Source organism: Tursiops truncatus, chromosome 4, assembly GCF_011762595.2.
Source record: "Tursiops truncatus isolate mTurTru1 chromosome 4, mTurTru1.mat.Y, whole genome shotgun sequence".
Classification (NCBI taxonomy): domain Eukaryota; kingdom Metazoa; phylum Chordata; class Mammalia; order Artiodactyla; family Delphinidae; genus Tursiops; species Tursiops truncatus.
In genome coordinates this window covers 86,014,318-86,041,798 of record NC_047037.1, presented here as the reverse complement: position 1 = coordinate 86,041,798, position 27,481 = coordinate 86,014,318, and the positions used below count along the sequence as shown (strand labels likewise).

The 27,481-nt window shown below is 38.3% G+C and overlaps 1 protein-coding gene and 1 pseudogene across 1 annotated transcript in view; both read left to right on the top strand.

Moving 5' to 3' along the window:
* Positions 1-22,240, top strand: part of CD96 (CD96 molecule) — an 85,266-nt gene extending 63,026 nt beyond the window's left edge. The window contains 7 exon segments of the mRNA XM_019923301.1: positions 5,120-5,197; positions 5,705-5,776; positions 16,316-16,381; positions 17,155-17,232; positions 20,100-20,229; positions 22,133-22,161; positions 22,164-22,240. Coding sequence (XP_019778860.1) covers positions 5,120-5,197; positions 5,705-5,776; positions 16,316-16,381; positions 17,155-17,232; positions 20,100-20,229; positions 22,133-22,161; positions 22,164-22,240 — 530 coding nt within the window.
* On the top strand, positions 11,394-12,715 carry LOC109547944 (cytosolic 5'-nucleotidase 3A-like; annotated as a pseudogene).
* Positions 22,241-27,481: the final 5,241 nt, after the last annotated feature.

The following is a 27,481-nucleotide window of genomic DNA, read 5'->3' as shown; positions in this document are numbered from 1 at the left end:
CAAAGGTGGCTGGCAGTTGCATATTAGACTGAGATTTCTAGGTGATGGTGGTAGCTCACAAATATATACAAAGTTCTCTGATTTTTGCTTCCTCGTTCTTTTTCTTCATCATCATCGTCACCCTTGTTATGATGTATCCCCACTGTAAAACCATTCCTTTCTGCTTTCACTTACTAAGTCACTTGGTGAATACTGTGAAGGTCAGTTCTCCCAGTGAGAGGAAGAGAGTGGGGGAGGGAGGAAGAATGAATGATGCTTGCCCATGGGAAGGGAGATAAGAGATGAGACTATGACTGATGAGACTATGACTGACAATGAAAGCCACACTTTCTCCTATACAAGGAACAGAGTTCCAGAGTAAAGGGATAATTCTTTCTTTTATCCTTCTGAGAATTGTTTAAAACGTGGATAGTCTTTGTTCTTTTTCCCTTCCCCTCCTCACTTCCTCTTTCACCTTTTCTTCCTATATTAATTAGGAGGAGCACATCATATCTCTCAGTATCCCACGGTATCCAATGATTACTTATGGCTAGCTTTCTTCTACGCAGTTTTTACTTTGTCTTGTACGGTTACGAGGTAAACTTACAAAATTTAAAAAATAGATAACTGAAGAAATTATTGCAAAGAGGGACAAAGATAAAGCCATCTCGATGAGAGAAAGAAATTCAGATTCACTCTGTGATCCATAGGTTCTTAAAATCGTAATGAGCCAGTTGCAGAGGAGAAGCACAGCTGCTCTTGATGCAGAGACTTCCTGGGCCTTCCTCTAGAGGGCGTGGTGGAGCACAGCCAGCCAAATGCTCACAGGGAGTGAACAGCGGCTGACCTCCTTGCTATTCGACTGCCGGCCAGGGTGGGCCAGTGGGAGAACGCCAGGGCTCAATTCCCTAAGAGCAGTTCTGGGGTGTCCAGGAATGTTATCCCAATACTCAGTTTGAGACAATCTGAGCTTGCCCTACAGCTACTTCGTGTATCCTGCCACCAGTCTTTTGGTGCATTTTTTCCTGCCATTTGTCTTGATGAGCAGTAGGAGGCAGTGAGCTGGAAGTTACAGTGACTGCACGAGAATCTGAGCCACGGGGGCTCAGTGAGGTGGAAGAGGAGAGCTGCAGGTGACTCTGCCAGTAGGCATCAGTCTGCCATCAGAGAGCTAATGCCCAGCACGCTGCCGTTCTCTTCACCCCAGACAGCCCTTTTCTGGTGCAGCCTTTTGGAATGTAGTTCTTGACTTGGGCCAGCCTGGGGAGGGAGGGATTGATTACCTGGAATCAGAGTCCTTCTAGAAAGACCAAGGAAAGTGGGTCAATGGTAGAACTCATCAGGAGATTCGTCTATTGCTACGATATGCTTGTGTTTTCAGCACCTGAACTAAACTGCAGATGACCTGTTATATAACTTCTAAGATTACTTTTTAGTGCTTACCTCATGCCAGGCATTCTTCCATGAGAATTCATACAAGTGATGATTTCTCAATCATCACAGTCACCCTATAGAAAAGTACTGTTATTTTAGACACGAGGAATACAAGAAAGAGAGACAGGTCCATAGACTTTACCAAGATCATACATTTAACTTAGAACTAAGCGAGGCTTCAGCTCACGGTATCTGGCTCTGGAATTCATGCTTTTAATAGCTAAGCTACACTGCTTTTGCCCGTCTCCAAGTGGTTTGCAAATCTGTCTCTTAGGCTTTGTATGCAAGTCTAATGCAATGGCTTCCTAGCAGTTAAGAGCTAGAAGGGAATCTGTCTTCTTGGTAGCATTTGACTGCACTGACCCAGCGTTTGGCACATAGCGCTCACTCACAAATATTTGCTGAATTGGACTGACTGGCCCTGCGTCTGGAAACCCTCTGTCACCTTGGCTTCTCTAAGCCATAGCCCCTGGCTTTCTTCCTGCCTCCCTGGGGTCCTCCTTTTCAATCTCCTTTTCTCCTGCCAGTACCTTACATGGAAGTGGTCCTCATCGTTCCATGCTAGGCCCTCTTCTCTTCTGCCAGGACCCATCTTCTTTGGCACTCTCAGTTACTCCAATTACTGTCTACGTGCTGATGTCTCACAAATACTCATTTGCAGCCTAATTTTACTCCTAAGATTCAGACTCACATGCTCAACCCTGTGGAATTGAATGTCTCATATGCACTCAGAATCAATCTGTCCAAAGTTTATTTCATCTTCGTGCCTCTTGCCCTTCCAAAGCTATTTTTTCTGTTTATTTTCTCAGATAATGATGCCTTGATCCAAAAATCTGCCCAAGCTGGAAAACTGGAAGTTATTTTGACTTCTCTCTCTTCCTAATTTCCTACATTCAGCCATTTACCAAGCCTGTAGAGCCCACACTTGAAACCTGTCCACTTCTCTTCTTCCCCACAGCCTTCACGCTATAGTCCAGGCCACCCTTCACTTACCCTGGGGTCAGAGCATCTGTTAAGGACTAGTTGGATATTATTCCTCCGTGGAATCTTAAGGATGTAGCTTCTTCTTACTTCTCTATCCTCGTCCCTGTTCTTCTCACAGAGTGCCTTCAACATTCTGATCGGGCTTCAGTTCTCTCCCACTTTTTCTGTCCACACTGCTTGGAACATTCTGCTCCTTGCTTGCCCCCTTTCTCCAACTTGTCTGGCTAATTCTTGTCACCCTTCAAGCCTAGTTGATACGTCACTTCCTCCAGAAAGCGCTGAGCTCACATGTCTTCGTTGTTTATGTGTTCCTCCTCTGGAATCCCACAGCACAGTGCATTTTCTCTACCATAGTACTTATCTTCTACTGCAATTCTCTTTATACTATTTGTGAGGGAAAGAAAAACTACAGTAACAACAAATTCCAACATTTCATTTTGTTTGTTTATACTTGATATAATACAAATTTATTTATCCTAACAGAAAGAACCAATAAAAGGACAAGCAAGTAGCTGAGTGCTCTGTTCTGTAACCCATGCTGTGGCAGCCCTATCACATTTAAGTGTGGTTTCCAAGTCACTCTATGTCATAATACCTGGATAGTACATGAGGGAAGATCATGGAGGATCAAATGTGGGATATTTTATAGGACAAGCCTTGAAGTGACAACCATCACTCCCACTCACAGTCCATTGCCTGGGACTTGGTACCTGGCCACCACACCTAACTGCATAGGAGGCTAGGAAGTGTAGTTTCTCTGTACCAGAAAGAAGAGGACTGGGTTTGGTGGCCAACCAGTAATCTGCCATATTGACCTTTATTCTCACTAAATTGTATACTCCATAAGGGCAGGGGCAAAAACTCTCATTCTCTGTACTTTGTCTCCAATACCAGTACATAGTGGGAACTCGATAAGTATTTGTTGGATAAATGAAGCTGTGCATATCCTGTCTTTAAAACACTTTTTTCTGCCCATCCTGCTGCTGGCTGCCCATTTTCATTCCTCATACAGCATCACGTGAGACAGCCTATGACACATCTCCCCGTATCTAACTGTATTCATGGAGCTGGTGGGTGGTATGTCTTTGGTGTTCATTGGTAGGCTACAGTGTAAAACGATTGTTGTTGGTCATCTCTTATGTGAGCTTCTTATGAACCACAATGCCATTTATTTATTTATCTTATATATATTTCTTTCAGAGATTTGATTACCCGTGTTTTCTATTTAAGGCATGCCCTTTCCCAGAATCGAGATACCTGGGAAGTTGCCAGGCTATTCACTACTAACTAAAGCTTGAGGGTGAATGAGCACATTGGCTGCCATACTGTAAGGATATTGTTGAGAATATTGTACACATTTTACAGTATCCTTTTTATAAAGACTGGGGAGAAAATTTTTTTAATCATAATAAAAAGAATAGCTGTGTTTCTCTTAAAATTGACTGTATTTATCTTATAATGTTCATCAATGGCATAACATACACTTATATATATATTTATAGATATTTGATTTTTTAAAAATTTTCTTTATTTTTGGCTGCGTTGGGTCTTTGTTGCTGTGTGCAGGTTTTTTCTAGTTGTGGCGAGCAAGGGCTACTCTTCGTTGCGGTGCATGGGCTTCTCATTGCGGAGGCTTCTCTTTTTGCAGAGCATGGGCTCTAGGCGTGCAGGCTTCAGTAGTTGCAGTACATGGGCTCAGTAGTTGTGGCTCATGGGCTCTAGAGCGCAGGCTCAGTAGTTGTGACGCACGGGCTTAGTTGCTCCGCGGCATGTGGGATCTTCCCAAACCAGGGATCGAACCGGTGTCCCCTGCATTGGCAGGCAGATTCTAAACCACTGCGTCACCAGGGAAGTCCAATGGCATAACATATACTTTTTATTTCTTAGCATTGTTACTAGAAAGTTCTGACCAAATGTGCAGTCCATATCTACTAAGAGAACACTACATCCAGAAATGCATTTTATGTAATATCCCCAGTCAGGTTTCAACAAAACTCAACATTCTTTTTCTAACTTCATTTTTCCTTGCCCTTGTTTTCTCTTTCTATCCACTTCTTTTATCTTCTTGCACTTACATATTTATGTAAGCCACCATGAACATGTTTTGGAACAAAGAAGAAATACATATAAATAAAAATTCTATTAAAGATTTGTCTTCCCTAGAGACATATCAACATGTTTCAGTGTGCTGTGGTAGGGTATTTTTCTTCTTCAATCTACCTTGCTTTATATCCAGAGATATTTTCAAATGAATATGAATTAGTCTTTCATTTTGGGGGGAAGGGAGGGAGGAGAATGGGAATTATGATGGCTTATAAAGATGGAGATGATTTTGAAAGCTAAGAATTGAAGTAAATATGAAACCATATTTAGTATGTGAAACTATTATATACAATTGTGAAGATTCACTACAAGATAAGTTCCATGAGGGTGAGGACCTTGTCTTCATTGTTCATTGCATGTCGAATAGTCTTGCACGCAGTAGACGCTAAAACAACATATTTTGAAAGTGTGAATATTGGGTGTATAACCACAAGCATAGAACTTTTGAACTCAGTTTCATAATTTATAAAATGAAGCCATTAGAGTATGTATTCACTAAGATTCTTTCCAACTCTTTAACACTCCATGCTCTGCGTGCCACCCTTGTTAAGCATAGTGGCATATTTAAACATGTGAAAGTAAATACCTATGACAATTTGGGAATATTTTTTCAAAGTAGGTTATCCAGCTCCATCTTCAACAGCCCTTGTAGATGTGACTACATCGACTCCAAACGTCACCCCTCCAAGTGCTCAAAGTGAGTATAGCAAGGCTTTCCTCATGTGACTTAAAAGAGACAACACAACACTACAGCTATGATAATATTGAGGTTTGGGCAAAATGCTATCTTTTTTTCATTTGATGTTGATATTTTTGTTTTGAGTTACTCTGTGGCAAGTTATAATCTGGTGACTCTATATTGATATGCCAATCTTTGTAATCTTAAAAATATGGGTTGGTGATTTGTTATTATACTGTATTTTTCATTTGTCATGGGATTTTTAAGGTAATGTTAATCTTGACAATACTCCCAATGATCTGAGTTGGTGACAAGAACAGAAAAAGAAAGAAACTCAGTGACAAGTTGGCATTAAACATGAACTACAGACTTTTGCTTATTATGCCAGCCAGTGTTCCTGTGTAGCAAAGCATATTTTCAATTTCAGATTTCCCCAAAGTCATATAGTTTAAAAATTCAGCACATCAAAGTAAAATTAAATTACAGCCTTGCAAGAAAGTGGAATTCTGAAAGTTTGTCTTTCAGCCAGCAATTATGACCTGACTACCTGAGGCTTCAACTACTCCTGGACCTCCAGTGGAAAAGACGCCAAATACTGTAAGTGTAACTGTGAGTCCCTTGGAGTACTCTGGGCCTCATTCATTTACCCAACACATATATTGAACAGCTACTGTGTGATTTGTTTATAATCATATTAACAACTATTTACAAGGCATTGACAATTTTTAAAGCATTGTTGTAGTTGCTAGGGATAGATCTGTAAACAAAACAGACCTAAGTTCCAAAATCTGGTGGAAGAGAGACAGACAAATAGTGATAAGTGATACCGAAAAAATAAAGCGGAGAAGGGAGACATGAGAATCAAAGGTGAGGGGGCACTGCCCTTCTAAATAGAGTGGTCTTGAAAGGCCTTACTGAGGAAGGCAACATCTGAGTAAAGTAGAGATAAAAAAGCAAACTATCAGTAGATCTGGGGAAAGAGGGAACTAGCTAGAATATGCATATCACTAAAAAAAAACGAAAAGAGAGAGCCCAGTGTGAGGCACAGAAATGGTTTGTTACTTGTCATCTGACCAAGTAGCAGCAGGGTCTGCTGATGCTGCTTTAGCCGGTATTGACAGGATTTGAAAAGGAAATATACTGCCTCTTAGTGGTACAAGACAAAGATCAGCATGGTGGGAAGCAGCAAAGGATGTGGCTAAAGCGAAGAGAAACCTGGATGCCACAGGTGCAGGACTTCTGAATTTAACTCCTGGGCCCTTTGCCACAGAGTAAATGTGTATGTCCCTTTTAAAAAGCATTTAAGTTGTACATTGAAAACCTCTAAAAGTCTTTTATACCCACTGGCTCAGTCAGTCATCTCACTGTTCCTAAGGAACTTGTCCTTAGGAAGTAAATCAAAGAGAGAAAAGGAACCTGCGTAATATCACTCTTTGAGCATAATTTATTTATTTTATCTCTTTTATGGATGTCAGGTTCACAGATTTCGATTAATCACAATCTTTAATTCATGACACGATTTCATTCTTAGTCTGGGCATGACGTTCTATAATTTAATGTAACACAATTCTCTCAGCAAATACGTTAATATAATAGACACCCATGAACTCAGTACCCAAACACAGAAATGAAAAGGCAGTATCAGAAGAGAGAGCACACAGAGATCCATAAGGCAGTGTAACCTAGATGTATGTTGAAGGTGGCATGCAGAGTACCGTAAAAAGAAGAGACTGTTCAGCAAGTGGACCCAGGAACGTTGATTTTTTATAAGAAAAACATGTTACAATGCACTCCCACCATGCACAGTACACAAAAATAAACTCCATGTAGTTTAAGATATTTGTGTCAAAAAGCTAAATATTAAAACATGTAATAAAATTAGGGTGAACTTCTTCCTGGCTTTGGGGTAAGAAAGGGCTTAAAGAAGAGACACAAGGCCATAAAAACAATTGAAAAATTAGAATACAATAATATTAAGAAAATTTTTTTCATCAAAAGACTCCTTAAAGACAGTTTAAAACAAGGCAAACTATAATCTGGGAGAAGGTATTTGCCACACATATTTGAAAAAGGATCAAGAATATATAGTTAGCAAAGGTTCAAAACTTTATATCAAGAATATATAAAGAATGCCTACAAACCAAGTTTTAAAAAGACAAAAAGCAGTAGGAAATGAACAAATAGGCACATCACAAAAGATGAAACACAAGTAGCTAGAAAACATCTAGAGATTCTCAGCCTCTCTAACAATCAGGACATGCCAGTGAAGACTAAGCTCAGGAAGTCATTTTACACATAATCAACTTGCAAAAATTAAGTCTGGAATTGCCAAGTGTTATATAGGATGTAGATTAATACAATTTGTTATGTGTTGCTAGTGAGGGTATTAATTGGTACCATCTCTTTCCACCACTTAAGCATTACGCTTTATAGCTGAAGAGTTTCATAGCAGACAATTCAACACTTCTACTCCAAGATAAATACCCCCCAAAAAACAAGTTATTACATGTGTCCAGGAGATATGTACACAAACGTTAGGGGGAAAACACTACTCATAATAACAAAAAAACCTGTAAATTATCTAAATGGTCATAGTTAGGAGGGTGGATAAATAAACTGTTATATAGTCATATCATAAAATACTATGGAGCAATGAAAAATGAGTGAACGGCAGCCACGTATGACAGCATGAATGAATCTTAATAACACTGTATTGAGTCAAAAAAGTAAACGCCAAGTGACAATATATGGAATGATATTTTAAAGTAAATTTTATTTTTTAAAATTTTAAAAATTTTAAAAATTTTTATTGAAATAAAGTTGATTTATAATGTTGTGTTAGCTTCAGGTATACAGCAAAATGATTCAGATATATATAAATATATATTCTTTTTTCACATTCATATTTTTTATGAGATATTGAGTATAGTTCCCTGTGCTATTCAGTAGGTTCTTGTTGATTATCTATTTTATATATAGTAGTGTGTATATTTTAATCCCAAACACTTAATTTATCCCTCCCCTCTCGTCCCCTTTGGTAACCATAAGTTTGTTTTCTACATCTATAAGTCTATTTCTGTTTTGTAAATAAGTTCACTAGTATCATTGTTTTAGATTCCACATATAAGCTATATCATATGATGTTTGTCTTTCTCTGATGTTTGGCTGGCTTACTTCACTTACCATGATAATCTTTAGGATTAAAAAAAAGTACAACCAAACACTATATGGCTTAGACATAATAAGTGATAAAAATTTAAAATATATATAAGTAAGTGAGTAATAGACAACATTCAGAGCAGCGTTTGCTTTTGAATGGGCATACAAGGGATGGGACGGGGAGTAAATATTTATAGTGTTATTTTTAATAATTCCAAAATCTGTGTGTATGAGTTTGGGGTAGGATGAGATAATAACTCAATGGATGTTATGAAGCCAAACAAAACAATAGCCAAAATGTACTAAGCTACATAGAAAAGGGTAGAAGCTGGGAATTTTTTACCAATCAGATATTAAATGATAATAAAAAGTATTAGACTGGGGATGAAAGTTCATACTTAATAGATTAACATTTATCCTATGTTAAACATAAAATTGATGTTAACATAAAATTGAGTTGTTTATAATAAACTATGCTGAAACTCTACCTACACTAGTAGTCACCCTTTATTCTTGATACTATAATACAAGAAATTTCCATGAGAGTGTTTTTTTGTTTGTTTACCTGTATCCACAGTGCCTGAGATAGTGCATGGTATTGAGTTGGTTCTCAACAAATATTGTTGAATCAATAAATGAATTAATACTTCTTGGTTACAGGGAAGGTAGATCATGTGACAATGGGGATAAAAATTTATTGGACAATGTTATAGGAAAAAGCTGAACTCCAACTTAAATTTATGCTATGATTGCACATAAATTATCCCATATTTTAATTAGCATCTGATGTTTTCCTTTGTTTATTTGAATTATTTGATTGTCTATTGAAATTATGCTAGAATGTAAGATACACAAGAACAGGGACCTAAGCCTTTTTCTGTTGTTCACTGTAGTATTCTAACATCTGTAATAGTGGCAGGCAACAGTAGGTGCTCAGCGAATATTTGTTGAATGATTGAAAAGGTATGTGTACATTTGGGCAAGGAAGAAAACACACACACACACAGTGAAAAGAAATGATCTGTTTAATTGAAAGTTTTGAGCTTTTTATTTATTTAAATTGTTATTACAATAGCATGTGTGCCCAGAATAAAATCCTTTTTACCCCGTGCAGCCCATCAATATGAAGCATAGAGGCCACCCAAGGTACTTTTTGCCCCAGAAACTAGAAAATTGAAAGGGTCTTGCTTGAAAGTGCTTCCTAATTTACACAAGTATATTCTTGGTCTTTTCAATAGATTTCATAATGAAATGAACTATTGTAATCCTTCACATTTTCTGTCCTTCCCCACTTGAAAACTTCATCTATCCTCAGACATCTCTTTATCATTCTTACCATAAAAATAGCCTTAGAAATTGTGAAATCTAGGAAGGGACGCTAAAACCCAACAAACAATTTTTTTTCCTGGCAGTGAAAACCCACATTTTTATTTATGCAAGAAGATCTTGTTAACCATTTGCCATTTTTCATCCATAAGCTTAGAGAAAAAATTCCCCACAGTGAGTTGCTCTATTTATAATCATTCACAAAAACACATTAGGATCCAACGAGTTAATATTGATTGCTCAGTCCCAAACTGTTTTTGAAACATGTTTCTACTCATTGGATTGGACTGCAGTGTGACATCCAATATTAGATGATGCATTTGGCAAGATTTGTGTCAGGCATTGGTAATGGGATTTCTTTCTTCCAATATGTTTATTTCAATAGATTTATGAAATGTTCAGAGGGAAAAAAAGAATGATAATGGATGGATTTCTAGTGAAATAAACCCACTAGCAGTGTGTCTAGGGCCCTTGCTATTTATGAACACATTCTATGGGATATTTGCTTATACATGCATTTTGTATAGCTCATATATATTTGGATGTCACAAGGAAGTTCTGAGTACATTGCATTTACAATAAATTTATTAGTGTATGTTTTAATATATTCTTTTGTTGTTATTTTGTTATTTATTAACTTGAAGAGGTCTTGGCTGCAATTCAAGAGTGCTGGAGTCTAATCCTAGTTCAGCTTCCATATTTCCTTCAGTCTAGAACAGTAACGCGGATTTTACTGTAACCATCTATGAAATGAGGATACCAAATCTGAACTTCTAAATACCCAAAATGTATGAGCTTAATAACAACCTGGGACACACTTTCATCCTGACACAGGTGATCAGGCCATGGAGGAGAAAACTGAAGCTTAATTACTTTTTTCTTTCTGGTTTTTCCTGCCATCCATCTGGCCCAGTGGAGCCTAAAGCCACGTTGAAATCTGCTTGTCTGTCTAAGTTAGGCAAGCAGAAAAATGATACGAGTCTCCATGAGTCCCTAAGCCTCCAATGTATCCCATTACCAAATCATCAAGTTCACTGTCACCACATGTACGCACACACACACACACACACACACACACACACACAGGCCTCAGAGTACCTCTTGTCGATCTCACATGAGGTCTTTATTCTGTTCTTTGACCTTGCATCCCATATTCTTCAAAATTTATGTATTCTTCTTAAATCTTACAAGTGCATTTCTTATCCTGTCCCTGGTCCTGGCTGTTTCTCCTCAAGTTCCTGGTAGTTGTGCCTAATAATTTCATAACAACCCCTTTTACTTTCCATAGGCAGAGGGTGATGCAGAAGCTAGAGTTGAGGAGTGGAGGGTCAATGGCAGGGACACAGCAATGCCAGGACCTACAACGATGCTGGGCCCTGTGTCCGGCTGCACCATAATCTCTTCAGTCCCTCCGTTCCCTGTTGGTCAGGATGCTGATTCTCTAAACTCACCATTCTTATCTTCAAATTCTAAAATCTTATATGTCTCAGATCACATCTCTTTCCATTTTCCTTTTGTCTAAAACACTGTTCTGCTCCCATTCTGTCACCTAATTCCTCATTAGGTCAGCCTCAAATTAAAGATTTAGTCCTCTGATTTAAAATTCGATCCTCTGTTAAAATACCAATTTCTGGGGGCTCCATGTTCTTCACAGTTAGTACACAAGCCCCACACTTCCAAAGCTCGTAAATGTCATCTTTGTTAGGAAGAGCATAAGGGGGTCCCATTTATGGACTAAGTGATCATGGCAAGAATGGACACAGTAGCTGGTGCCAGTATTTGCATCCTGATGGAAGAGGTGATGCTGACCCAGTATATATTCCCCTTGAAGGAAAAGTTGGGGCAGAAGACCAAGATCAGTGACATCTCTGTGTCCAAGCCCTGCATCTATGATTATTGCTTGCCACCCTATGCCTTTGTTCTAGGACAAAATTAAGGGCAGAACTCAGAGTGTCTTAAGGAAGATTGGTTACTCAATATAAAGTCTGTACATGTAAAAATCATGCCAGAATTTTAGAAAAGTTCAGTTTGCCTCAAGAACCCTATAAGAGTACCAGAAATTACCTGTGATATTGTCAAAAGAGGAGCTGCCAAACCAGATAATTATGGACTTTTATATGACAGTAAGGATTTTCCTACAAAGGGAAAGATGCCTAACATGTCATAATATTATTGAGAACTGTAAGCTGGTTACAAATGAATGTCAAAAAATGTTATTGCAACCCTGGGCTTCCCTGGTGGCGCAGTGGTTGAGAGTCCGCCTGCCGATGCAGGGGATGTGGGTTCGTGCCCCGGTCCGGGAGGATCCCACATGCCGCGGAGCGGCTGGGCCCGTGAGCCATGGCCGCTGGGCCTGCGCGTCCGGAGCCTGTGCTCCGCAACGGGAGAGGCCACAACAGTGAGAGGCCTGCGTACCGCAAAAAAAAAAAAAAAGTTATTGCAACTCAAGGAAAAAGACAATGCTATCAAAGTGGTCTTGTTTTTACCATAAAAGTACCCTTTTATGGTAGAATGGTATGCTAAGTTCACAGAGTCTCCTTGTCGAATAACCTTTATCAAAAGCTAAATTTAAAGGAATTGTGGAAGAAACTGATGTTATGCTAAAGGAGGGATATAAGAATATATTTGAGTAACTCTAACTACACCATATCCCTATGTTCATATTTTCGACCAATAATGGTGACGTACTTAAGGATGTTATCCATCAAGCTGGTGTTTGTCATCCAAATGTCAAAGTAGTGTTCATTCATGGATTTTGATGAAAATGTGTTCTCAAAGAATTTAAAGGAGAATTAACCTATATATTTAACAAACATGATGATACCTTGAAGAACACAGAATATTTCAATCAATTAAAGACAATAATAATTTAACTCTGCTGAGAGACTCCCAAGGAGACTTAAGAATGGCAGATGCAGTAGCCGGTGTTTAACACATCCTAAAAACTGGATATCTAAATGATGGAGTGGGTGAGCTTTTAGAAAAAGTATGGTTTTAGTGAAAGATAAATCACTGGAGATAGCCAGCTCTATCTTACTGAGGATTCTATAAACTGGTATTCTTCAGGAAGACCTCTCTCCTATGGGAGCAGTTAATACAAGAACTGCCCATCTCTTAATCTTGCTGAAACGCTCTTAATTGTAATATATTCTTGCTCTTGAAGTTTTTCCTTTACATTACTGAAATATTTTCAGACATGTTAAGTCTATCAGCTGGAAGCTGCTTTTTCTTCGCCTCTCTCAACACACTTTCCTCTTTATTTCTTTTTAACAGATTTTGAAAAATCTTAAAGCCAAAATCAGAAAAATAACTCCCTAGTTTTCCAAAGTGGATTTTGTAATTCAATTTTATCACACATATTTTGAGATCTTTTTATACTTGAAAAGTTTTCAGGAGGCCAACAAGAAATTTTATGAAATGGTCAAATAATTTACGTGATTTTAAGTTAAGTATTGCCAGTTCTGCAATTTGGATGGATCATGCTGATGGTATTACCATCTCCTGAAATTGTATTATGTTTGGTTTTCTTGTTTGGAGAAAATCAGAATTGGCCAGAAAAGACTGGCGCTCTGTATTTAATGAAAAAACAGTTGGTATCCACATGTAACTGATCATTACAGGTGTTCTATATTGACTCGCTGATAATAAACATAAAATAGAAAATCTATTTTTAAATACCCATTTGTCTCAAGGTGATAGCACTTGTTAAACCATTCATATCTTAGCATAAATTAATTTATCATATCCTTTCTTGCAAACAGACTTTGAAGACATAAGAAATAAAGGCATCAGGCCCTAAAAGTAGGAAGTAAAGGAGACACCATATTGGGCAAAAAGTCCGTAAGGTTATCCAGAAGAAACTTCCTTCTTCATAATTTTACCTAAATCCAGGCCTGGCTCCAATTTCTTTTTAGTTGGTTTTGCTCTGTGTCAATCAAACTCCTGGCTTAATGGCTTAAACATTAAAAATTGGCATTAAAAAAGTACCCAGTCCATTGTCATCTATAGACCTTGGCATTCTGTCTACAACAAAAACGATCAAGATCACATGTACAGGGTCATAGAACTATATTGAAGATAAGAACATCTCCCAGACCTAGACAAACTCAAAATAGCTATATACAAAATCACCCTAACCTGGGGGGTGACCCCAAGTGGAGCAGCTGTCACAGACTGTCCTGTGAGCAATCCCCAGAAAGCAGTGACTTTCAGCTCTTCCAAAGGGCCTGGTAACATACCTTTGTCGGCAGCTGTAACTGCTACTGGCATCTAGAGAGAAACCAAGAAAGGGTCAGGCTAAGGGGGGTTTTAATGTTTGTTTTATTTTATTTTGGTTTTGCTTATTGTTTTGGTCTTGACACAAAAGAAAGCATTCAGCTTGGAAAATCATGTATACTAATGTTTTAAATAAATGAGCATAATGTTTTTCTACCGATTACAACCATATACTACTGCAGATATTTTACTTTACATTACATTATAGGCATGTTATCAGGTACAGATATGTGGAGTCTGCCAAGAAGTGGAACTTTCTTGCCAGAGTTGGAGAGCTAAACAAAATGAGTTGATATATCTATTTCAAAGGCCCTATGTGCTGCTGGAATTTGCTGCCATCCACTCAAGGGGAAGGTTTGCCTCTGAATGTATCTAAAGGACTCACCCAGAAGCTAACAAGTCCTGTAACCACAGGGGTCTGATTATTCGCTGTTGACACTTCAGTTTTCATGGTCAAACAATAATGTCAGCTTACCCTTCAGACTATACTACAAAGCTACAGTAATCAAGAGAGTATGGTACTGGCAAAAAAAAGAAATATAGATCAATGGAACAGGATAGAAAGCCCAGAGATAAACCCATGCACATATGGTCACCTATCTTTGATAAAGGAGGCAAGAATATACAGTGGAGAAAAGACAGCCTCTTCAATAAGTGGTGCTGGGAAAACTGGACAGCTACATATAAAAGAATGAAATTAGAACACTCCCTAATACCATACACAAAAATAAACTCAAAATAGATTAAAGACCTAAATGTAAGGCCAGACACTATTAAACTCTTAGAGGAAAACATAGGCAGAACACTCCATGACATAAATCACAGCAAGATCCTTTTTGACCCACCTCCTAGAGTCATGGAAATAAAAACAAAAATAAACAAATGGGAGCTGATGAAGCTTAAAAGCTTTTACACAGCAAAGGAAACCATAAACAAGACGAGAAGACAACCCTCAGAATGGGAGAAAATATTTGCAAATAAAGCAACTGACAAAGGATTAATCTCCAAAATTTACAAGCAGCTCATGCAGCGCAATATCAAAAAAACAAACAAACCAATCCAAAAATGGGCAGAAGACCTAAATAGACATTTCTCTAAAGAAGATATACAGATTGCCAACAAACACATGAAAGAATGCTCAACATCATTAATCATTAGAGAAATGCAAATCAAAACTACAATGAGATATCATCTCACACTGGTCAGAATGGCCATCATCAAAAAATCTACAAACAATAAATGCTGGAGAGGGTGTGAACCCTCATGCACTGTTGGTGGGAATGTAAATTGATACAGCCACTATGGAGAACAGTATGGAGGTTCCTTAAAAAACTACAAATAGAACTACCATATGACCCAGCAATCCCACTACTGGGCATATACCCTGAGAAAACCATAATTTAAAAAGAGTCATGTACCACAATGTTCATTGCAGCTCTATTTACGATAGCCAGGACATGGAAGCAACCTAAGGGTCCATCAACAGATGAATGGATAAAGAAGATGTGGCACATATATACAATGGAATATTACTCAGCCATAAAAAGAAACAAAATTGAGCTATTTGTAGTGAGGTGGATGGACCCAGAGCCTGTCATACAGAGTGAAGTAAGTCAGAAAGAGAAAAACAAATACCGTATGCTAACACATATATATGGAATCTAAAAAAAAAAGTGGTCTGAAGAACCTAGGGGCAGGATAGGAATAAAGATGCAGCTGTAGAGAATGGACCCGAGGACATGAGGAGGGGAAAGGGTAAGCTGGGATGAAGTGAGAGAGTGGCATGGACATACACTACCAAATGTAAAATAGATAGCTAGTGGGAAGCAGCCGCATAGCACAGGGAGATCAGCTCAGTGCTTTGTGACCACCTAGAGGGGTGGGATAGGGAGGGTGGGAGGGAGGCGCAAGAGGGAAGAGATATGGGAACATATGTATACGTATAACTGATTCACTTTGTTGTAAAGCAGAAACTAACACACCATTGTAAAACAATTATACTCCAATAAAGATGTTAAAAAAAAAAAAAGTCCTATTGGTATCTTTTCTTTACTGAAGGCCACTGTAACACACCTGGGCTTTCATTCTTTTAGCTCCTCTGTGGGATAGACATGAGAACAGTCACAACACACCACTCTCTGGGGCTGGAAAAACCTCTCCTAGTGTTTTCTTCCATTTCTTCTTCCTGCTTTAAATGGCTGTGATCAAAACCTTCCCTATTAGAAACATCTGGACCACAAGCATTCCCTCAACTCCCACTTTATTTTGGGACCTTCTAATGTGTGCTGAATTTTTAGGTTCAATTAAAGGTCAAGAAGAGACAATAAAATAATTAGTCTTATACAGATTAACTTTTCCATTATCTTCTTCCTTTAGCAGCTTCATGGATGCCCAGTGAGACGTACAGTTCATCCCCCTCAAGGGCAGGTTCGACACTTCATGGTGAGCACTTAGGGAAAATTTCGTGTCAGGGAAGGTTGTGGTCTGCTTTATTTGATCAGAGGGGAAAAATGAGAACGAAGCCAATCTCAGGTATTTAAAAGTGCATCTTGATGAAAACGACAGTGATGATAAAAATGACAATGGATGGAACCAAAATTCTTCCCAGTCACTCAAAAAAGGTAGAGAACAAGTCTTAGATTTGTCTCTATTTTATTTCAAAATGAAATCTACATAATAGCATTTGGGGGCCAAATCCATTAAAGTGCATTTTAAGTTTTAATTTTCCATTGGAAAATGGAATGATTTGTTGACATGGATTTGTCTACTCAGATGTTGCAGAGGAATTTTTGTTGATCTTATCAAACATATTAGAGTGGGAAGAATCAGTCTTTTGACCCATTGGACCTCTGATAACCTGGGCTACTATGGGTAAGCCTCATCTTCCCATGACACCAACTTCAGACATTTTCCCATAACCACTTCTCATGGAGATTCTTTAGCAGATATTATTTTGTTTTATGTGCTGTATTGTTTCTCTTTGTTTTCTTTAAACCAATAGGAAGTTTCACTCTTTGGTAACTGTTAGATCCTAGGATACCAGTCCTGCATAAATTGGTCCTTAGTAAATTTTACAGGTAATATTTTAGGAGCATTTAGGCCATTCAGATTGAGCCCTTGCTAATAGCAAGTGAAGTCCAATCACAATTTTACACTTCTTGACCAGGTGGAGATTGTCATTAGGATCAGATCAGATATCCCCTTTATATCCCTAGGTGACACCTTCCCCAGCACAGCCAGAGCATTTTCAGAAGTTCCCACAACTGCCAATGGATCTACTAAAAATAATCATATCCATATCACTGCTGAGTCGTTTACCATTTTTTAAACTTTTATGTTTTATTCACTCAACAAGTATTTACTGAGTACCTGCCATTTGTCAGGTACTGTGCCAGTTGTTGGGTATACGTTGAAAACACTTGCCTCCTGAAGATTATAATCTATTATAGAGGATATTTAGTAAATAAATAATCGTGCAATTAAATTTATTTGTGACACATCTTATGGTATAGTACAAGGTGTTGCCAGAGTCTAACAGAAAGCTCTGATTTTAATTGGGGAACAAGAAAGGATTCTCTGAGGATATAGTTAAAATTAAAATCTGAAAAATGAATGAGAATGAGCCAGGTAAAAAGTAGTGAGAAACATTTCAGTTCTGTGAAAGTATAATCTGATTTTTGGAACAAAGAGTATTCCTATAGGGCTTCCCTGGTGGCGCAGTGGTTGGGGGTCCGCCTGCCGATGCAGGGGACACGGGTTCGTGCCCTGGTCCGGGAGGATCCTGCATGCCGCGGAGTGGCTGGGCCCGTGGGCCACGGCGGCTGGGCCTGCGCCTCCGGAGCCTGTGCTCCGCAACGGGAGAAGCCACGACGGTGAGAGGCCCACATACCACCAAAAAAAAAAAAAAAAAAAAAGAGTATTCCTATAATTCAACTAATAAAATTTTGTCAATGTTAAATGTAATCCCTTGTTTTATATCATAAGAGGTCATGGTATTCAATAAAGTTAGGACCCTCCCAACACAGATCTTGATTGTAAATTCAGAGCCATAATCAACTCTTTCCCTTCAGAAGGTATCCACTTAAATGATGAACGTTCCACCTGGGGACTCAGTTTATTTCATATTGAGGGTCACACAGTCCTCAGTTACTGGAGCGTCATCCATCCTGCACACCACATAGCAGCAGAGCTGCAAACTGACATCCTACTAACATCTTTCACTATTGGTGCCTTAAAGAACTGCCTAATTGAGAGACAGGGCAAGATTGGAGCTCGGCTTCTCCACCAAGACATTCCTGAAGTCAGGGGTCTCATTTTCTATATTTGGTTGGGAGAAAATTAGTAAGCATTGATGGAAGACCTATTAGAAGACCTATTTAAAACCTTTTGTTCTTTCATTTCTCTAAAACTTTGGAGGTAAAATGTTATATTCCACCATATTACCAGTGTAGAGCTTAGTAAGTCTTGACTTTACTAAAACAGAATTTTGTGTAGTCCTAAATTGACCTCTTGTGAGATTCTTTCTTTTGTGATCATGAGATTCCAGTGGTTTGAACTACTGTGAACTCTCTAGCACCTGTGCATACAATGAGCCACACGGTTACGTATTTTAGGACTGTGTGAGCTTCCAGGGTACCCTCAGTGTCTGCTTTGACAGGGCTAGAGTAGCGTGAGCATCAGGAAGACCTTGAATCCCTGGATACGTGTTGTAAGAGGAAAAATCTTCAGCACTGATACCCAGTGTTAACATGACATCATGTGGCTGCCATCCAAACTACGTAAAACATAGAAGAGATTTGGTAACTAATATTTGAAATCCAGTTTTTTGGCCTGTAGGTTTTGAAACTTTGCTTTATGAGGCAATCAAAACAATTAAAAAACTAGTCTCCACCTACAATCAGTTTATAATCTAGTTAAAATGATGAAAAAAACAAAAACAATCCAGATAATTCTGATACAAAAATGCACGTTTTGCCCGAAGAATTTATGTAATCTGAAGAGCTAATGATCTACCTATAATGTATTAGGAATTTCACTGGAGTGTTGTTAGAAATAAGAAAAGCCTGGAAACAATTTAACCATCTAACATTAAGAGGCCAATTAAATAAACTATGGTAGATCCATACGTTGGGGAACTGGCCAGTAATTTAATATTGTAGAATGAGGAAAACCTCTATGCACTTCTGTGAAAAGTATTCCAAGAATATTTTTTAAGAGAAAGAAACCAGGAACAGAACAGTATGTACAGTATGCCCCCATTTGTAATAAGAAGGGATATATATTCGTGGTACATATATTTGCTTATATATGAGTAAAAAATTTCTGATAGGATACATAATTAACTATTAAAAGTTATTGCCTCTAGTGTGGGTAGCTGGCATCTGAAGAAGTAAGGATACTTCCTTTTCATTGTAGTTTTGTATTTTTGTGCTATTTGAATCTTTAACGTGATCATAAAACACTTTTTAAAAAGGAAAAAATTAAGCAACTATATAATTATAAACATTCCCTTTTATTCTCTGCCAGGCAGAACCAGACAGTCTTATTTCCTAAGAGAGTTTGTTTTCTTAATTTTTCCTTCATGTTAGAGAAAAAGTAAAACAGTCCTGAATATTATATTTATATTGCCTCTGGCCTTTTTGGCTTTGGACTTTCAGGCCTTTGAATTGTTATAATGCTTTTTATTCTTTCCTCCTCCTCCTAACACACGAATATTCCATAAAGCATTTAATGACTCCTTAAAGAATAAGAAAATCCAAAGCTAGATCAATATTTCTACACATAAAGTTTTCTTTACTGAAGTGAATTTGGAAAACAAATTTACAGATGATCAGTTTTATTTAGTCATTCTTACAAATACCATTTCACTGGGCACCATGTGCCAGGAATTGTCCAGGGTCTTGGGGAAATGAAAAAAGAAAGAAAAGATCAGTTCTGGAACATTCTAACAAGAAAGACATTCATGTGAAAAAAAGCAATTGTATAAATGCAAGAACAGATATGAGAACAAGGCATAGATATGGTCCCAGAGCATGACTGTGATCAATGAACACCCCATGGCCTTTGGAGAAAACGTGTTTCAGGTAAGCAAACTAATTCAATTCATCCTGCCTTCCAGTTGCCAAACTTTGGCATTAAAGTTCATCTCTCTTTATGCCCTTTTCAGGTATTGTGGTTAATCAGCCCAAAGATGGAATGTCCTGGCCAGTGACTGTGGCAGCTTTGCTCTTTTCCTGCCTTGTACTGTTTGGTCTTGGAGTGAGAAAATTGTGTCAATACCAAAAAGAAATGTGAGTCCAATACTAAGATACGCAGGAACAGATACTTTTTTCAGTACAAAATATTCACTCAGCACTTTAAATATCATTCCTAGCATTTATCTCGTATTTAACTGAGGAAATAAGGCTCAGAGAAGCCCAGAGAGGCTACCTAGCTTCCCCGGCACCACACAGTTGGGATTAGATGCACAACTTCCGACTTTGTCCCACCTCTCCCTGTTCAGGCTCGAGCACTCACTGGATGGAACAAGTCAGTGGGCATGAAATGAGAACTGAAACTGATTTTTCTCTTAATCTTCATTAGTTTTTTCATTTTCATGCATCTCTGAATTGCCTGGGCCCCGCTGGGCCTAGATGCTCAAGTGTGAAATTGAGTGAGAAAGGTAATTTTAAGAAATTTCCACCTGCTTTTCAGCAGAATGGGCTTTTACTGCCCTTTTCCTGTTTCCCCACGGGGAAAAGCAAGCAAGCAAGCAATGAGTTACCCCTTTTCTGTCTTATTGAAATATTTTCCAAAACTCTCCTCCCTCCACTCATCTTTCTGAAATGACAGGGAAGGTTAAGCCTCACTTTTCTGACTCGGCTACTTTGGATCAGTCTGGATTAGGCCATGCCTAGAGGAGACCCTCAGAATACACAGAGCTGATCTTCCACGTGTCTTACTACTACTGTCTCAGATAACGTTGACCATGTACTCTACCTTCTACTTAGAGTACCCTCGAAGACTCTATAGCCATGGGCAAGGAGTGTTTTGTGGTGAATAAAACACCAAACAGAGTCAGAAATTCTGGATTCTTGTCCAAATACTACACTTTGGCCACCACGTGACCTTGAGAAATTCTCAATTTCCCATAAAAGATAGAAGTGCAAATTTCTTAGAATTTTGTCCACCTTTTGATATATATATTGTCTCCATTAAAGCATCAGAGAACCAGGTAATAGGTGTTGGGATTTTTATATTAAAATGAGAAAACGGGAATCTGAAAATATGAATTGATTTTTTTATTGTTCTGCATTCAAATGTCTGTGTTATATAGAGATGAAAAACAATCTCTCCCTCTCTCTGGAGAAATTAAGGTACTATGGATTGATAGACAAAGACTGGAAGTATTTGAGTCATGGACATAAATCTGCTCACAGATATACCTCTATTTCCTGATATCAAGAGAGCTGGAGCATTTGTACAGCTGAATGCCACACTCACCTTTGTGCTTGAGGTGCTTCAGAGAGAGAGATGAATTGTGCTAACATAGAACAGTACTTTATACAAAGACAACTTTAAGAATATTCACTAAAACAAACAGAAGGGATGTGGGCATCATCCATCCAGTACCAATCCACTCAGAGACTCAGGAGAGTTTACTTCCCGCTTCCATCCTTCCCCACAGTATACACACAGTGAGTGAGTGGGTGAAGGTTGGGGGTAAGGTTGGCAAAGGGACTATTAGAAAAGCTGCCATCTTTGGTCCCAGAATTTTAAAATTTTGTCCCTGAAGGAATGTTTTAACCCACATAAGAGAAACACTTCTTCTATTAGGAGGCAGTTGCCATGGAGAGTGTAGGTTCTGGTTAAAAGGCTTGAATTGCTGGTCTGGTTTCTTTGAACAAGTTGCTTAAAACCTCTGAGCCTCAGTTTTATCTATGGAATGGTGACAATAATATTCAATTCCTAAATACAAATTATATAATGCTGTGATTAAAATGATTTACAAATTATAAAGTATCACATAAATATTAATTAATGCTACTATCATAACAGGACTAAAAAGCAGGTTACGCCAGGAAAAAAATCTGAGAGAACCAGGGAAGCATGTCTCTTTCACTTTCTCTGTTTTCTACTTTAAAAAATATATTATACATACATACATCACCCCCTGACATTCTCAGCGTTGAAGGAGCCGTGTTTTGTTCCTAGCATGGAAAGACCTCCGCCTTTCAAGCCGCCTCACCTCCCATCAAGTACACCTACATTCAAGAGTCCATTGGAGTTGATCTGCCTTGTCATGAGCTGGAGACACTCTAGTCCTCTGAGACTTTGCCACACAAGCAAAACTCTGCTAGAATCCTATCGAAAAGATAGATATCGTGCTTTATTAATATAATCACCCTCTAGCCAAGTCTCTACTGCAGTTGAAATGGGTGTCAGAATTGAATGACCTGTTTTCCCAGCAACTCACCCTCTTTCATCTGCACATGCTGGAAATTTAAACAAGAGTGAGAGGCTATGTGAAGCTCACACCTAATGCTATCTGCAGGGATTTTCTTGCTTATGTAAGAAGTGCAAATTAGGCTGCTGTCATTAGAAAATACTTGCAGTGTTTTTATGTTTCACTTTAATTCTTTGAGGGGATGACAAGGGTTTCAAGCTTATGTCCATACATGATCCTCTTCTCTTTGGGGCATCTGCTAACATTCTAAGCTATTTGCCAAAATTATGATAATCTCTGAGGTTTGTTGCATTCCCTAGGAAAATTACAAGAAGAAGAAAATGTGAAAGTTCTAGCGAGAGTTCCAAATAATGGGAAAGTGCAATTAGTCTTTGTACTGAAATTCAGTTGTTTATTTTCACTGGAGGAAAACAGAATACCTTGCATAAGAACCCCAGTTCCAGTCTTTCTTCACTCTTCCTCCCGTCATGCTCAGCCCGGGCATGTTTTAACTGATGAACATACGGTCAGCTTGACCAAATTAACCTTGCAGTGTAAGTCTTTAAAATCATAAAATATTTGATTACGATGGACATTAGAGGTCATATTACAAATAAAGAGCTAGAGACTCTGTGAGATTGACTTTCCAAGGTTACATAATTAGAAGTGATAGGGTCAGAATGATGACCCAGCTCTCTGATTTCCAGTCCAGAGTGTGATCAGTCTCCACTATATCATGATATTTAACTGCTTTGGTATCTCCTTTTACTATATACAAGAGCTGTTTTGTGTGCACTTAAGTAAATATTGATTTTTTTAAATGCCCAGGTAATATGTTCCAAAAATTGTTGACAGAAAACAAAGAAAAGCAGAAATAATTGGCCCCTGGGGTGGGAGGGCCAGGAAAGTATGCAAAAAAAAAAAAAACAAAAAACAAAGACTAGGAAATGAAAAGAGAAAAGAAACTAATCAAGATCAAAAGCTGGAAAGAAAGTTTAAAGAAACTAACGAAGGCCAGAGATAGTGGAAAGAACATTGTCTCAGAGGCTCTGAGGAAGGGGAGAGGTTTTCGAACGCAGCCCCCTTGGCACCCTGATTTAGGAGAATGGCTTTGACTTGAACTTGAATCTGCAGAAACACAGAAACTTTGTTCTTTGAGGGATGACGGACATAGCCTGAGTTTTTGACAACAGCAGTCATGGCTATGTCAACCAGCTGAAGCTTGAGTGTCCAGCAGAGACAGCTGAAATGGTGAGTGAAAGTTACCCTCTTGAGAGAAAAAGACATTAACTGGCAGAAATGAGCTGAAGTTCCAGCCAGAAACACATGGTGAAATGGTGGGAACAGAACATTTTATTTCTCAGCTCTGGCAAAGCTGTTTTTTTTCCTGGATTCTGTGACTACCAGCAAGGCTGCAGGCTCCAGCCAGGAAGATGTAACCAGAGAGCAGGCAAATATGAACTTAGGCAAGGTCGGGACCAAGGAACACTTTTCAAATTACTCTTAAACCCTGTCTAGTGCTTCTGTGATGGGTCTAGACATTAGCTGGGTGCAGATTAACAAAGGAATGAGAACAATAGAATCTAAATTTTTCTCCCCAGCCGACATCTTTGTACCCTCCTAACCTCGGTTACATTCTTTATCTGGTTTGCTCACTCAGATCCCTCATGTTAGCTCAAAGGCTCTGTGAGATTGTGATTATAAGGAAGGATACTGAGGAAAACAAGGGGGAAGAGTAACAAACCCAAGATCACAACATAAAGAAGAGAACATGGAGGGGGCCGCATCCAGCTACCCTTGGTAAATGGCAGGAATGTACCTGCATTTGCCCTGAGTTCTGTCAGATGACTCCCCATTTACCGTCCAAAAAAGTCATACCACCAAACTAAACTGATCACAGTGTTAAAGCCATTCAGCTATTGCTAGAAGATACTCAGAGGTGCTGGTAAGGCAGGGTGGAGTGGACGGAAAAACAGTTACATGAATTGTGAAGAGAAATTTGATGGTGGACCTGAGAACCACATAGGGAGTTAACATTTCTTAGACATGTGAAACTGTACTGATTATACCATAATGGCAGATTCGTGCCATTATACATTTGTCAAAACCCATGAAAGGTACATCAAGGGTGAAACTTAATGTAAAGTTTGGACTTCGGGTAATAATAATATGTCTGTGTAGGTTCCTTGATTGTAACAAACATACTGCTCTGGCACAGGATGTTGATAGTGAGGGAGACTGTGGGGTGGGGCAGGGGGAATATGGGAATTCTGTATTTTCCACTCAATTTTGCTGTGAACCTAAAAGTTATCTTAAAAAACAAAATCTATTTTAAAAAAATGTTAACCTCTCTATTCTGAACTTTCTCTTGTGAAGACATAAATACACGATAATGCTGAATGGGAAGAGAAGTGGGGATTTGAGAATTTTATCTGTGGTAGAACCGTTTTTGTACCACTGGTTTGGGATCAGCATAATTCCACTCTCATAAGTAATTGGGTTGCATTGGATTTTTCTTGTACATGAAGCCATTGCCCTGATTCAAATGGACATGCTTTAATGTCTAATAGATCTGAACCTGACATAATTATAAATAGGAATTTATTTTAATTTCTGCTGCTAGTTAATGGAAAAGTGTGACAAACACTGCTCCTGAGTACCTCTTTTTTTGGGGGGGGCTGCATTTGGTCTTCGTTGCGGCGCGTGGGCTTTCTCCAGTTGTGGCGAGCAGGGGCTACTCTTCGTTGCTGTGCGTGGGCTTCTGATTGCGGTGGCTTCTCTTGTTGCGGAGCACCGGCTCTAGGCGCGCAGGCTTCAGTAGTTGTGGTGCACGGGCTTAGTTGCTCTGCGGCATGTGGGATCTTACCAGACCAGGTATTGAACCCGTGTCCCCTGTACTGGCAGGCAGATTCTTAACCACTGCACCACCAGGGAAGTCCCCTGAGTACCTCTTTTGAATGGCCAGTTTAGGGTCTGTAGAGTTCACACTCAGGAAACTGATATAAAAAAGTTCTTAGAATCACTCCATGCCTTCAGTGAGTATAGAGTTTAATGGGAGAAACAGATTCTAAACAAATAAATACAGTACAGAGTGATACGTCTGAAAATAAAAGTATGTACAAAGAAGTGAAAAGAATAAAGAAGAGGGTATCATTTCGGGGACAGAGTGTGAGAAATATTTTTAAAAGGCTTCAGAGAGAGGACGTCAATAGAGCAAAGGCACTTCAGTAGAGACCTTGACATCTAAGACAGTGATGGAACTTGAAACCTTACCTAAGGATTATACCAGGAATGCAAGGAGGGCTTACTAATAGAAAAATCTCTTAAATTAATGTACCATATAAATAGAGTTTAGGAGGAAAAGTATAGGATTAATCTCCATAAATGCTTTAAAAGCCATTGGCAAAATTCAACACCCATTTCTAATAAAACTCTTGAGAAAATGGGATATTTCCCTAGCTCCATATATACATGTGTGTGCATATCCATATCTATCTATTTATATATAGCTATACTATATTTATGTACATATATACACTATTGTTATAGTGTATAGATATTATAACTATATAGTTATATATATACACAAACATACTATAGAATATATACATAAAGACATGTGCCATAATATATACTATACTATAATTATATACATACAATGGCAATTACTACAACTATAACTATACAAATATATATATATCCAGATGTAATGAAAGGGAAGATGGATAAATCTGACTACTTAAAAATAAAAACAATTTGCATGGAAAAAAAAAGGCAAAGTGAAAAGGCAAATGATAAATTAGGTGAAAGTATTCACAACATATATGACGAATAAAGGGTGATGAAGAATTTGCAAATTGATAAAGAACTTACAAATGTTGAGGATAAAAAAGCTGAAAAATTCTGTGGAAAAATGGGCCAAAGATATGACACCAGTGATTCACAAAAAAGATCTGAAAATAACACTTAAACACTTGAAAAAATTTCAAATTCATTCATATTAAAAGAAATGCAAATTTAAAATTCATTGAGACATTATTTCTTCCCCAATCACTTGTCAAGAATTTGAAGTTTGACAGCATGCTCTGTTGTCAAGGCTATGGGGAAACAGGCACTTTCCTATCTTGCTGAAGGGAATGCAAAATGGTTCAACCACTGTGGAAAGGAAGTGACAATATCAAACAAAACTACGTATTAATTTATCCTTTGACTTAGCAATTCCTCTTCAGGAATTTGCCCTGAAGCTCCCTTCCAACAATATCAAACTGTATATGCACAAGATTCTTCTTGGCAGCATTATTTGTAATTCCCAAGTACTAAAAACTAAAGTCCAAACATAGGAAATTGATTGAATAAACTATACTAAATACACAAAATGGAAACTGTACAGCAGTAAAAACAAGAAAGAAGAAAATCTCTATTGACTTATATGGAGTGATTTCCAGGAGATAGTGTTAAGGGAAAAAAGCAAAGTGCAAAGAGTATATAATATGCTACTTTGTGTAAGAAAGAGGGAAAGATAAGGAAAAAATTATATTTATATAAATATAATTTATATAATATGATATCCATCTGTCCCTATTGGTGGTGGTAATTTCAATCGTGTGTGTGTGTGTGTGTGTGTGTGTGTGTGCGCGTGTGTGTGTGTTGTATGTATATATACATACCTATTTTTCCCAGATCTGTCTTTTGGATGGACCAAGAAGCAAAGATATTCCAGTAGCAATAAGCACAACTGGCACTAGTATCTTGTTCACTAATATAATTTCATGCTGAAAGGAATCAGAACTTTCCAGAGGAATGTCTGATGTTGGAATATCTTGTTATTTCAGAAAATAAGAACATATTCCCAAAAATGGTGGGGGTATGTCAGAAGGATTCAGGAATCAGCTTGAAGTCTCCTACTGGCTAAATCTAGGGCAGTTTAAGCACTAATATAATGAAGTATACTAATGAATTAGAAGCCATTGAAAAAAAGTAAGAATTCATAAATCTGTACCGGTAATAGATGACAGATACATAGGGAGAGAGAGAGAGACATTGAGAGAGAGAAAGAAAGAGAGAGAGAGAGAGAAGGGAGGGAGGGAGGGAGGGAGGGAGGAGAAAGAGAGGGCTCT